This window comes from Pipistrellus hanaki, assembly GCF_964339955.1.
Source record: "Pipistrellus hanaki genome assembly, chromosome: 1".
Classification (NCBI taxonomy): Eukaryota; Metazoa; Chordata; class Mammalia; order Chiroptera; family Vespertilionidae; genus Pipistrellus; species Pipistrellus hanaki.
Genome location: NC_140503.1, coordinates 79,653,246 through 79,666,911, shown reverse-complemented (window position 1 = coordinate 79,666,911; position 13,666 = coordinate 79,653,246). Strand labels below are relative to the sequence as shown.

The 13,666-nt window shown below is 37.2% G+C and overlaps 1 protein-coding gene across 7 annotated transcripts in view; it reads left to right on the top strand.

Annotated features, from left to right (window-relative positions):
• HEATR5A (HEAT repeat containing 5A) overlaps positions 1 to 13,666 on the top strand; it is a 107,149-nt gene that overhangs the window by 57,733 nt on the left and 35,750 nt on the right. For 5 of the 7 annotated variants that reach the window (XM_084874387.1, XM_084874388.1, XM_084874384.1 and 2 more), the window contains 6 exons: positions 248 to 353; positions 978 to 1,168; positions 2,036 to 2,192; positions 9,211 to 9,400; positions 10,505 to 10,674; positions 13,117 to 13,143. In XM_084874387.1, coding sequence (XP_084730513.1) covers positions 248 to 353; positions 978 to 1,168; positions 2,036 to 2,192; positions 9,211 to 9,400; positions 10,505 to 10,674; positions 13,117 to 13,143 — 841 coding nt within the window. The remainder of the gene's footprint in view (positions 1 to 247; positions 354 to 977; positions 1,169 to 2,035; positions 2,193 to 9,210; positions 9,401 to 10,504; positions 10,675 to 13,116; positions 13,144 to 13,666) is intronic. The other 2 variants (XM_084874390.1, XM_084874389.1) reach the window with 1 other exon arrangement.

The following is a 13,666-nucleotide window of genomic DNA, read 5'->3' as shown; positions in this document are numbered from 1 at the left end:
TTTCCACAAAATAATGCTTCTCCCCCACTGTCAGAATGACACCTAATTAAAATACTTTTGCATTGGTTATGATATATTTTCTTTTCCAAAAATGCTTTAGTGTATTCATCATTTTAGTAGTACCAACAAAATAATGCAACAAAACAAATTAGCAATAGGTATTTAGTACTGCCCATTGACTTACTTTATCTTGGTTAACAATGCTGTCTTTTCTATTTGCTTTTAAATATTTTGTTTCTGCCTTTAGGCTTCTTACATTGGAACAGCTTTTGGACAGTATAAAGCACACAAAAGGAGCTCGTCAACAAGTAGTTCAGTTACATGTCATTTCTTCAGTTTCCAGTTTCTTAAAGGTAATTTTATATTTTTTTTAAATTCATGTTTGCTTTATTTTTTTTTTTAAGGTATGATCAACCAAGTAGGTTGGAGAAAGGTATTGTTAAAGGGCTATCATTGTTTCTTCCCCCTCCCCCCCAGTTTTTCTTAACCTCCTGATGAAAATGTTTTGTGATTTATAATTTCCCTTTTACTTTTTCTCCACATAAAACTTGTTAGTCAGATAACCTTGTACTGGAGCCATGCCTTACTCTACTGAGCCTAATAGCCTAGACCAGGCATTGGCAGACTATGGCATATGTTCCAAATCTGGCTCATTGTTAACATTTATAACTTATCATTTCTAAATAAATTATAATAGTTTTTATTAGTTATATATTTTATGGAAAATCCCTCTTTATAGTCTTCTGAACATATGTATATGCTACAGTGATAATTGATCACCACATTGTTTGTCTGAGGATTAAAATTCTAAAGTACTTTGTCACAAAAATCAAATTATGTTCAGTGGAGTTTTTATGTTCTGATTTTTTTAAAGTAGTAATCCAAGTATGAACACATTTGGTTAACCAGAACATATGTTCCAAATTAGATAAAATTCGCTGCAATTGTAAGTTTGGGTTGTTCTTTGCATATTTCAGTATGTGGCTGGCTCCAAGGGAAGTTTGGGTCCAGAAGAAATGAGAAGACCTGCCCTTGCATTAGTGACAGGAGCCTTAGAAAGTCCCAACCCCCTCTTGAGATGTGCAGCTGCAGAGGCATGGGCTAGGTTAGCCCAAGTGGTTGACGATGGACCTTTTACTGCTTCGTTAGCTCAAGTTAGCTTTGACAAGTAAGTGAATTTCTTATTTAATATTCCTAGGTTCAAAACTGGGTATAGAAGGTTGTTAATATTACCCTGCCTATTTAAAGAATGTTAAGGTAAATGAGATAATAAATAAGAACGTGATTTAAAAAAAAATACAAATAAAAGTTTATGGTTAGATTGGTAATATATGTAAATACATAAAGTTACATTAGTAGTGGTGGTAGAAGTGCAGCAGCACTTTGACCTTCTAGACTGCTGAATATGTGTCTGATTTGGTTAAGAGTCTGGAGTCAGATTGCTAATTTGGTTCAATTCCCAACTCTTCCATTTAATAGTTGGCTACTTTGTAAGAGATACTTTGGCTATCCTATTTGGGTTTCCTCGTATGTAAAAAGGAATTGATAATAGTATGGATCTCAAGGTTGGGAGGATTAATGGACTAAATGTAAAGCATTTAAATTAGTGTACAATACATAGAAAATTTCTCATATATTAATTTATCCTATTATATTTAATTTTAAAATAAAAGTTCTTGAGTTGAACTCTCTCTGTAGAATTAACATATCTCAGCAATGTTTTTGAAATGTAATTTAATAAAGTAACAATGTCCTCCATATAAATTTAGTGTGTGTATATCTCTGAAAGACATTGAAATTGCTTTTACTTAAATAATCTATAATAACATGAAGATATTTTTATTTAAAATGTTTTTCTTTGCAAGATACCTATCTGGTTATTTCAGAAATTTTTTTTATCATTTAACAGTAAATATATTTCTGAATTTCGGATCTATTAATACAAAAAGTTTTGTGTAAATGACAGTATCATGCAGTGATTATCATATATTTTTGCTTCACTGGTTATCATATATTTTTATTTCCATAATTACAGATTGAAATCAGCAAGGGACGTGGTTACCAGAACAGGGCATTCGTTGGCTTTGGGATCCCTCCATAGGTATTTAGGAGGAATAAGTTCTCAACATTTGAATTCTTGTATAGGAATCCTATATACTTTGTCTCAGGACAGTACATCTCCTGATGTGCAGGTAAGAATTCCATGTGATATCCTCCTTGAAATTCATGATTTGCAAATTAGGTTTTTATTGATCATTAGTAATCCTATATAATAGAAGTCTAATATGCAAATCGGCCAAACGGCAGAAAGACCAGTTGTTATGATGCACACTGACCATCAGGAGGCAGACGTTCAATGCAGGAGCTGCCTCCTGATGGTCAGTGTGCTCCCACAGGGGGAGTGCCGCTCAGCCAGAAGCCGGGCTCATGGCTGATTAGTGCAGCAGTGGTGGCGGGAGCCCTAAGGATGTACGACTGATAGCTCCCATACTGTGGGAGGACACAGGCCGGGCTGAGGGGACCACCCCCCTACTTCCGAGTGCATGAATTAAGTGCACCTGAGAGACCCTCCTCCCCTGAGTGCATGAATTTTGTGCACCAGGCCTCTAGTTTGTAAAAAATTCCCCTCTCATAGTAAATACTTTTTTAAATATATTTTCATTGATTTCAGAGGGGAGGGGAAGGGAGAAGGAGAGAGAGAGAGAGAAACATTAATGATGTTTATGCACGCCCCATACTGGGGATTGAGCCCACAACCTGGGTATTGCTCTTGACCAGAATCAAACCCAGGACCCTTCAGTCTGCAGACTGATGCTCTATCCACTGAACCAGACAGGCTAGGGCCTGCTTGTAGTAAATATTAAAGCCATTTTAACCATGATGGATTTTTAAAACTTAAATCTCTTTTTCACACTCAGTGTCTAAAGTCAAGTTCAATATCTTTTTCAGTGAATGAATCTGTCATCTTATTTTTTTTTTTTTTTTAATTTTTATTGTTCATATTATTACAAGTGTTCCTTTCCCCCCGCTTCCCACCCCACCATCTGCCCTTTCCCCACCCCCCATTGTCCTCATCCATAGGTGCACAGTTTATGTTCAGTCTCTTCCCACATTCCCCTCTCCCCTTTTCCCCAAGAATCATTAGTTCACTCCCCTTCCATACCTCTGATTCTATTATATTCAACAGTTAATATTGTTCATCAGATTTTTTTTTTTAAATTTTCTTGGTTTTTAGATTCATTTGTTGATAGTTACGTATTTGTTGTTCATAATTTTTATCTTTATTTACTTTCTCTTCTGAAAGAACCCCCTTCAGCAGTTCATATAATTCTGGTTTGGTGGTGATAAACTCCTTTAGCTTTTTTTTATTAGTGAAGCTCTTTATCTGACCTTCGATTCTGAGTGATAGCTTTGCTGGGTAGAGTATTTTTGGCTGTAGGTTCTTGCTATTCATCACCTTGAATATTTCTTGCCATTCCCGTCTGGCCTGCATGGTTTCTGTTGAGAAATCAGCTGACAATCGTATAGGTGTTCCTTTATAGGTAACCACCTGCTTAGCTCTTGCTGCTTTTAATATTCTCTCTTTGTCCTTTGCTCTTGGAATCTTAATTATGATTTGTCTTGGTGTGGTCCTCTTTGGATTCCTCTTATTTGGAGTTCTGTGTGCTTCCTGGACTTGTAAGTCCAATTCTTTCCCCAGGTGGGGGAAGTTTTCTGTCACTATTTCTTTCAGTATGTTTTCGATATCTTGCTCTCTCTCATCTTCTGGGACCCCCATGATTCTGATGTTGGATCGTTTGAAGTTGTCCCAGAGGTTTCTTACATTATCTTCAATTTTCTGGATTCTCTTGCCTTCTAGCTTCTGCAGAGGAGTGTCTTCTGGCTCTTTATGTTCCAAATCTTTGACTTGATTCTTGCGATCTTCTATTCTGTTTTTAGGACTCTGTATAATATTTTTTATTTCAGACAATGTATTCTTTATTTCTTGTTGATCCCTTTTCATATCCTCATAGGTCTCATTTATTTTATCGGCCTTTTCTAGGATACTCTTGAAAAACCTTATAAGTGTGGTTTTGAATTCTATATCCAGTCGCTTTTTGTCCTCCATTTCTTTCGTTTGTGATCTATTTGGTTTAGGCATTTTCGCAGGCAGCTTTCCTGATGGGGCGGGGTTTCAGGGTGCAGCCTACAGCTTTGGCTTCAGTCAGCCCCGCCCTATTCGACTCCTGAGACTCAGGGTCCTTCAGTACTTGTTGCAAGCACCTCTGAGAGAAAGGTGCCCTCGATTTTCGCCTGCTACCAAACAGTGTAGGCTCTCCCGCAATGGGCCCGAAACTGGGGTTCAGTTCAGTTGGAAGTGGAGTTGGAGGTGGCGTTCAGAGCAGTCTGGAGCCTGTCTCCTTCCCGCCAGGGCAGTCCTACGGCACAGCCGGCCGTCCCTTCTCTGCGCGCCTCTGGGACCTCCTCTCGCCGCCCCGGATTCCGCCTTACAGCCCAGCTCCCTCTGGATGAGCCTGGGTCCCCGGGGTCTGGCCTAGAACGGGGGTTCAGAGCAGTCGGGAGCCCAGCACAGTCGGAGTGTTTATCTCCTTTCCGCTAGGGAACGCCCGCCAGGCACTCAGCCTCCCTCCTCTCCGGCTCCGTCCTCTCCGCGCGCCGCGTCTCCGTACCTTGGGCTTTTACAGCTCCTCCGTGCTTCCTTCTGGTTTTCTCCTTGCTTCTCGTTGTAGAATTTCCAGTCAGTCGACTTTCCTGTAGTTCTGGGTAATGTCCATTTTATATTTTAGTTGTATTTTATTGAAATTGTTGCGTGCCGCTGCGGCTAGGTGCCTACCCGAGCAGCCATCTTGGATTCTCTCCCATAGTTCTGAATCTGTCATCTTAATGATAAGATCAATTATTTTGAAGAGCTTAATAGGTATCAGATATTGTATTATATTCTTCTAAACATATTAATATATTTTTATCTTCATAGTAACCTAGGGTATATATTCTCATTATACAGAAAGAAAATTGAGGCTTACAGAAATTAAGTAACCCAAGTTAAGAACGCAAGTCATGCCCTGACCGGTTTAGCTCAGTTGGATAGAGCTATGCCTGTGGATTGAGGGGTCCCAGGTTCTATTCCAGGCAAGAGCATGTGCCTTGGTTGTGGGCACATCCCCAGTAGGGGGTGTGCAGGAAGCAATTGATCAATGTTTCTCTCTCATCAATGTTTCTAACTTTCTATCTCTCTCCTGTAAAAAAATCAATAAAATATATATTTAAAAAAAAAAAAGAGCCGAAGCTGGTTTGGCTCAGTGGATAGAGCCTCGGCTGCAGATTGGGGGTTCCAGGTTCAATTCCAGTCAAGGGCATATATATTTGGTTGTGGGCACATCCCATGTAGGGGGTGTGCAGGAGGCAGCTTGTCGATGTTTCTCTCTCATCAATGTTTCTAGCTCTATCCCTCTCCCTTCCTCTCTCTGGAAAATCTATAAAATATATTAAAAAAAAAACAAAAACACACAAAAAAACAAATGCAAGTCATGGACTCCAAATTCATGTTCTTAACCACTTTGCCATATTGTTGTACATAGCTTACCCAATTCTGTTGAAATTATCATTTTCCTGATACTTTAATCCAGTGTTTTTCAACCTTTTTTGGGCAAAGGCACACTTGTTTCATGAAAAAAATCACGAGGCACACCACCATTAGAAAATGTTAAAAAATTTAACTCTGTGCCTACATTGACTATATATAAAGTAATTCTCTTGAATAGGAATCAAATAAACACAAAGAAAGTATTTTATAATTACTTTATTATGAAATATTAAGTAAACAAAATAGTGAAAAATTATAAAATTCTTGTCTTGTCTGCACCTACGGCACACCAGGCAACATCTCACGGCACACTAGTGTGCCGCGCAACAGCGGTTGAAAAACGCTGCTTTAATCAAATCTTAAATCATTGTTACTCTTCCTGCTCTTTTGCTTTCCTCACCTTGGTTTCCTGTCTTTTTTTTTTTTTTTAATTGATTTGAGGCGGGGGTGGGGGGGGGTGGGGGAGGGGGATGAAGAGACAGAGAAACATTGACTTGTTGTTCTATCTCTTGATGCATCATTGGTTGCCTCCTGTATGCGCCCTGACCAGGAATCAAATCTGTACCCTTAGCACATCTGGATGACGCTTCAACCAACTGAGCAATCCAGCCAAGGCTCCTGTATGACTTTATTTACTACTAGAGGCCCAATGCACAAACTTCGTGCATGGGGGGGGGGGGGGGTAGATGTCCCCTCAGCCCAGCCTGCGCCCTCTCCAATCAAGGATCCTTTGGGGGATGTCCAATTGCCAATTTAGTCCCGATCTCAGGGATCAGGCCTAAACTGGCAGTTGGACATCCCTTTCACAATCCTGGACTGCTGGCTCCTAATTGCTCACCTGCCTGCCTGCTTGGTTACCCCTAACTTCTCCCCTCCTCCCCCCGCTGGCTTGTTCATCTCTTACTACCCCCTGTACCAGCCTGGTTGCCTCAACTGCCCCCTCCACTGGCCTAGTTGCCCCTCACTGCCCCCCTGCCAGCCTAATAACCCCCAACTGTCCCCCCTGCTGGCCTGGTCACCCCCAACTGCCCCACCCCTCACTGGCCTGGTCATGCCTCACAGCCTGCTGTTCAGTCGTTTGGTTGTCCCTCACTAACTTCCCTGCTGGCCAGGTCTTAGGCAGCCATCTTGTGAGGGCTGAGGGTTAATTTGCATTTTACCTCTTTATTATATAGGACTAGAGGACTCGTGCACTGGTGGGGTCCCTCAGCTTGGCCTGTAGTGATCAGGCCACATGGCTCTCTGACATTCCCTGAGGGGTCCAGATTGCAAGAGGGCACAGACCAGGCCAAGGGACCCCACTGGTGCACGAATCCATACACCAGGCTTCTAGTATGCATATAAGATCTTTGCTTGATCTCTTCCCGTCATACCCTCTACCCCCATCCCGCTGAGATTCATCCATCTGTTCTATGCCGGTGGTTTTCACTCCTGCATTGAGCATCTGCCCCCTGGTAGTCAGTGTGTGTCATAGTACTGGTCAGCCCGTCACTTAGGCTTTTATAAATATAGATAGTAGCCTCCTACCTGGTCATTTTACTTTTAGGTTCTTTTCAACTCTCCCTAGATGTGAAGCCAAATTTGTTTTCCTGAAAGTCTTTCATCTTGTCACTTCCCTACTGAAAAGCTACAAAACTGTTTATTGCTTCTTAGATCAATTTCTCACTCAAGTTTCATTAGCTGACCCAGGAATCTTCTCTCTTATTACCCAAGTATTGGTATTCTCCTATAGATGATCTACCTGCTTTTATCCCACACATATCATTCTCATATCTGCACTTCTGTTTTTCCTGCTGCTCTTCTCCTTATTCCTATCTGATAATCCAAACATTTTAGTATTTTAAGATCCAGTCTAACTACCTTCTTGTCAAACTTCATATTCTTCGGCCACAATAAGCTTTCATTCTTGGAATTACTATATTAATAGCCTCGCCACATCATCTAGTACTTGATTAAGTTGAGGTGTTCCATTCTTTCACCCTTCTTTTAGTATAGTACTTTTTGCTTCTATTTATTATATTCCTCTTATTTAAGAAGCCTGTTCTGAATGTACATACTTTTATATTGAACACTTTTTGTTGATAAAGGGTTTCTTTCCATGGCTTCCAGTATCATCAAATCTGATTCTTCTTGATTGCTGCTCTCTCTCACTTAACAGAATTTCCTTTTTAATTGCATTTAAAGTACTATACACTATTTTATGCATCCATTGATTAAAGCAGTAAAACTTTCTAAGTTGGTTTCCTGAAGGAAGAAATTTTTATATACTTATTTTGGAAAATTAAAACATACATAAATATATTAAAACATACATACAAGTTGAGAGTATCCTATAAAGAATCTATTATACCCATTATCTGACTTCAGTAGTTATCAGTACATGGCCAGACTTGTTTCATTTAAACCAGAGTTGGTATGTTTATTCTATAAAGGGTCAGATAGTAAACTATTTAGTCATATAGTCTCTGTCACTGCTCAATTCTGCTATTGAAGCAGGAAAGCAGCCATAAGTAATATATAAATGAATGAGCATAATTGTGTTTCGTTTTTTTAAATATTTTTTTTATTGATTTCAGAAAGGAAGGGAGAGGGAGAGAGAGAGAGAAATACCAACGATGAGAGAAAATCATTGATCAACTGCCTCCTGCATGCCCCCCACTAGGGATTGAGCCCGCAACCCAGGCATGTGCCCTTGACTGGAATCAAACCTAGGATCCTTCAGTCCACAGGCCAACGCTCTATCCACTGAGCCAAACTGGCTAGGGCCATAATTATGTTTCAGAAAAACTTCATTTATAAAAACAGGTGGAAGACCAGATTTGTCTTGAGGGCATTTTATTTGTTTGTTTAATATATAAGTATATATTTATTTTTATGTATTAATAAATATATTTACTTTATAAATATATTTATAAAAGTGCACCTGTCATAGTGTTCATCTCTGTGAATCAAGTCTCAAACTGAATACAATGTGTCCAACACCTAGATTAATAAACAGAATATTGGTACCCCAAATACTGTCCTCGTATTCTTTTCTAGTTACTGCCTGTCCTACCAAGGATAACCATTATCCTAATTTGCAACAACACATATTAGTTTTGCCTACTTTTATGTATTTTATATCAGTGGAGTCATATGGTATGTACTTTTTCACGTCTGGCTTTTTCAACATTGTTTTTGAGAAATTTGTTCATATTATGGCATGTAGTTGTAGATTTTGTTGAATCTTTTAAAAACTTGAATTTTTCATTCTCTATATAGATTAATCAATAAACAATTTTCAACAAAATAAATTTAGCTCAAGCTGTTAGCTAAAGAATCAAAATTATCTTGGAATTCTTAGTGCTGAGATATGTCTAAATATACCATTCTAAATTAGATGATTGTCTCTCAGTTGTTTTTTACTAGGTAGTTAAAGAAAGATTTTCTTAAACTTTTAGAGTTCTTCATTTTAAATAAATAAATAAAGTTCTTCATTTCTCTTTCCAAATTAGAAGTAGCATACGAATACTTTACTTTGCCATTACTTTATCACTTGCTTCAACAAAATAATAATTCATTGTTTTTTTATGTTTCTTAATGCTGCTGTAGCATTTTAATTGTGTGTTTTTTTTCTGTCTTCACAGACCTGGGCACTACACTCTCTGTCATTGATCATTGATTCTGCGGGCCCACTCTATTATATGCATGTGGAACCTACCCTTTCTCTTATTATAATGTTGTTGTTAAATGTGCCTCCTACTCATGCTGAAGTCCACCAAAGTCTCGGTCGTTGTTTGAATGCCCTTATTACTACATTAGGTCCAGAGCTACAAGGTATGCATAGCTGTTTTTTGGGGTGTTTTACCTGGAAAATACACATATAAAAATGAGTTCAATTTCTATGACTGACTCAAATGCTTGTCATTGAAGTGAAGTGAAGTTCAACAGAATGTTCTATTCAGATATATTGGCAGAATGTTGGGAGTACTCTTGGGAAGACCTTGAATCCTGGATGATGGCATGATAGAAAAATAACAGAAACTAATATACTTACTTTAAGCTCTACCACTACTTAATTGGGTGACATTGTTGAAATTCTTACATCTCTGGGTTTTGGTTTTCTCCTTTATCAAGTGAAGAGAAAGTTGAAAGCCTTTGGTACTGGCATGTAGAAGGTGCTTAGGATTATATCTTGCTAAATAAATACCATTCAGTCTGATTCTCTTCCCTTGAAAAGACAAGGGTACATATTTAGAAAGATTTGATATTTCCTAAAAATGCTTCTTTTAACAATTAAAATAACAGACATGAAGTAGAATAGTTTAAAGAACTCTTAATCTCTCTTAAGAAATAAATGACTGCATCTGAAAACTCAGCTATCCCAATCTGTTCAAATGCACAATATATGATGTTAATATATATGAAAGCAACTCTCAACTAATACAAGTAGGGCTAAGTTTATTAGCAATTTCTTTTTTTTTTTTTAATATATTTTATTGATTTTGTACAGAGAGGAAGGGAGAGAGAGAGAGTGTTAGAAACATCAATGAGAGTCATCAATCAGCTGCCTCTTGCACACCCCCTACTGGGGATATGCCCACAACCAAGGTACATACTCTTGACCGGAATCGAACCCGGGACCTTTCAGTCCCCAAGCCAACGCTCTATCCATTGAGCCAAACCGGTTTTGGCAGCAATTTCTATTTCTCTGCTTTTCATAACAAATTGATATAATCTACAGTCTTAAGTTTTTCTTTACCTAATGATTTGTGTTGTCAAAAACCTTTCAGACTAAGAATAACTAATCTAAAAATCTTTCAGCTGGATTATTCCTGCTTTTGTAGAAGAAATTTACTTCACAAGTTCTTAAATTTAAAATTGGAAAAAGAGACATGGTTTCCTTGGCTAATTGTTGAAAACCTTCTGCTTTAATTTTAGGTAGCAGTACTTCAGTTTCTACCTTGAGGACGTCCTGTCTGTTGGGTTGTGCAGTGATGCAAGATAACCCAGACTGCCTTGTTCAAGCGCAGGCCATCTCTTGCCTTCAGCAGCTTCATATGTTTGCTCCGCGACATGTCAACTTGTCTAGCCTGGTCAGCTGCCTCTGTGTGAGTATAAAATTATGAGTTTTTTAGTTTCTTTTATTGGAAACAGATCCATTTTATTATTCTCGTGTAAATAGCTATTTTCTCTCAGTTCTGGTCCTTTTGGGGAACTGAGGGGCCAATTTTTATATAATCACATCTTAAATCTCTCATATTGATTTTTTTCCCATTAATGTTGAACTTAATGTTTTGAATATTCGTTTATTAATCAATAAGCATATGTTGTATGGCTTAAATATCCCAGGTACTATATAAATACTATAGGACATGGAAAATTTTGTGCTAACCTTTTTTCCCTCTTCTTTCTCTATTCCAAATTACTACATACAAAGTTCTTTCCATCCCAGATGGACACATAACATTTTTCCTTAATAACCTAGCAGTATATTATGCCAATGTCTTGGTTCTTCTAATGTGTCTAATGAATGTAGGAGGTGCTTCATAATCATCAGTGGTTTTAAGATTTACCTTTGCATCATCAGTTTCTGTCTGGACTTGCCTCAAAAACTGTTACTTTTGGAATGAAAACTTTTTCTGCCCCTGCAGTGTTCATAGCACACTTGCATTAGTACCACAATAGCTGAGAACTATTACTTTATGTATAGAAAGATCTTTCATTTTCAAGATTGAGGCAAAATGTACAGCATTTCAGACTTGAAAGCTCCCCAAACATTGTTAAAACCAGTGTTCTCAATGAAAAGATAAACTGAGGACCAAAAATTCAAATAATTTGACTAGTCAGTAGTACCTCTAAGTCTAGGAGCCAGGTTCCTGGACTTCTTGTCCAGTCCTCATTTCATTATTTCAGACGGACTTTGTGGTTATGAATAGCTCCCAGCTCTGCCACCTCCTCTTTAGGCGGCTTTAGGGACACCCTGTAACGCCTTCCAGCCTCAGCTCCCTTGTCTGTAAAACACAATAATCACACAAGATGCTGCCTATAAAAGTGCATGTCTCAGGCATCTAATAACCAATTATTAAGTAGCAGTTGTTTTTATTTTCTTAGTATATAACTTAAATATAGATTATTTTATCTTCATATTGATTTTGATAATCATAATTATGTAAGACTCTTTAAAAAGAGGATATGACTGACTTTTCTGGTGGAAACTTTGGTTCCTGGAACCAAACATGTGTTAGAGAAAATAGCACAGGAAAATAGAAAAGGATTTTACCTTCTCTTCTCAATGACTTTTCCCCAGGAATACTGCTTTTATATTTAAAGATCCATTGCCAAAACCAATTATTGAAAAATATCTACTGTTTTACAAGTTGGTCTAACTTTTACTCTCCATTCAAATATACCGCCATTATTTTTTCTTTTTAAATTATAGTAGGCAATTTCCAGTAATAGCCTTTTTAATCTTCTTTAACTTTATTTGAATTCATTTATTAAATAAAGTTCAAAGTCATCAAACTCATTATTTTATTAGACAAGAAGGCTTACATACATGTATAGAAGAATAGAGATCATAGTCAGATTTTCCTTGTGGATACATTCAGAGCAATTGAGAAAATCAGAAGTAACAATTACAAATCTTATTCATGTTAGTTATAACATTTAAGCTGTAAAATGATTTTTTTCCTTATACAGAAACCCTATTAAAAATTGCTATCACTATATGTTAATTTTGTGTATTAATATTTTTCTAAATTTATTAGATTGAATTTAGTATTACATTTTAGAATATTCCCTGTAGTTAGGAAATAGATTTTGCTTTCCTGTTTTAACAAGTTCACGATCAGATTTTCTTTTCTACAAAGAATTTAATTATTTAGCATGAAGTGTTTTCATATTGATTGAAACTCTCTGAATATTCAGAATACCTTTCATCATTAAGAAAAAATCTTACGGGGGGGAAAAAAGGAAACATATGCAATACTTTTACCAAAGATTTTTGTTTAAAAAATCTAGTATAAAGGACTTTATTCTAACTGCATGCTACTTAACTTCTATTCTGAACTTAACCGTAGCTACACTAGCAATTCTGAGTACTTTCAGTTTTAAAATTTGGCTTCCAAGGGTTAAAAACAAAATCTATAATTAACTTGTGATGAGATAAACCATTAACTCTGTCCCTTGCCAGACACCTGTTCATGTGAATGCAATCCAGATCACTCCTGTCACACTCGTGTCTACTTGATCTGGTTTTATTACTGCAGCTTAATGAGAGATAAAAACAACAACCACCACCACCATATTATACAAACTTACATTTTTAATTATTTTATATTTTATATCTTTGCATCTTGAATTGACTTTTTTCAAGATCTTGGCTCAATTCATACTTTAAGTGGGAAAATGAAGTATTTATGGCATATTTTTAAAGCTGAAGCTAAGCCAGTTTTAATGATAGAGCTCTATCAGCATTTGTATTGTCAAAGTCATCCTAGCATTTATCTTTTAGTTTTGTCTTGACTGGTCTGTCATTTGTTTTTGTGCAGGAGATCTTGTTGGATAATTCTGTGTTGGTAGGTCCCTGACCCTCAATTCCTAACTGTTTTAAGGTTTGCTGTGCTGTTTCTTTGTCATGTTTTTGGTTGTAGATGTTTATGTTTCTGCTTTCCTCTGCCTCTCTGTTTAAGCTAACCATTAACGCAAATCCAGTATGTGTAGCATGTTACATGATGTTTATTTAATACCATTGTAAAAAAAAAAAAAAATCCTCCCTAACCTTCTCCAGCTGGTATATTCACTCCTTGCACTTCATTTTGCACCATTTTGATTTTATGTATTCATTTCAGAAAAGAATTGTAATTACAGTTTGATTTAATTTCTGCATTTTGCCTGTTTGGTCTGTTTGCCTTAACTCACTCTATTCCTCTTCCCATTATAAATGCTGGAGAATGACATGGAGATACTAAGCATCCCATTTTGCTTTGTGTGGCAGCCTTCAATCTTTTTTTCCACCAAACAAAGAGTACTTTTAAGCATGCTTTTACTAAAAAATTATTTGACCAGCCTGAATAATACTGCATCTGCCTTGTATTACAC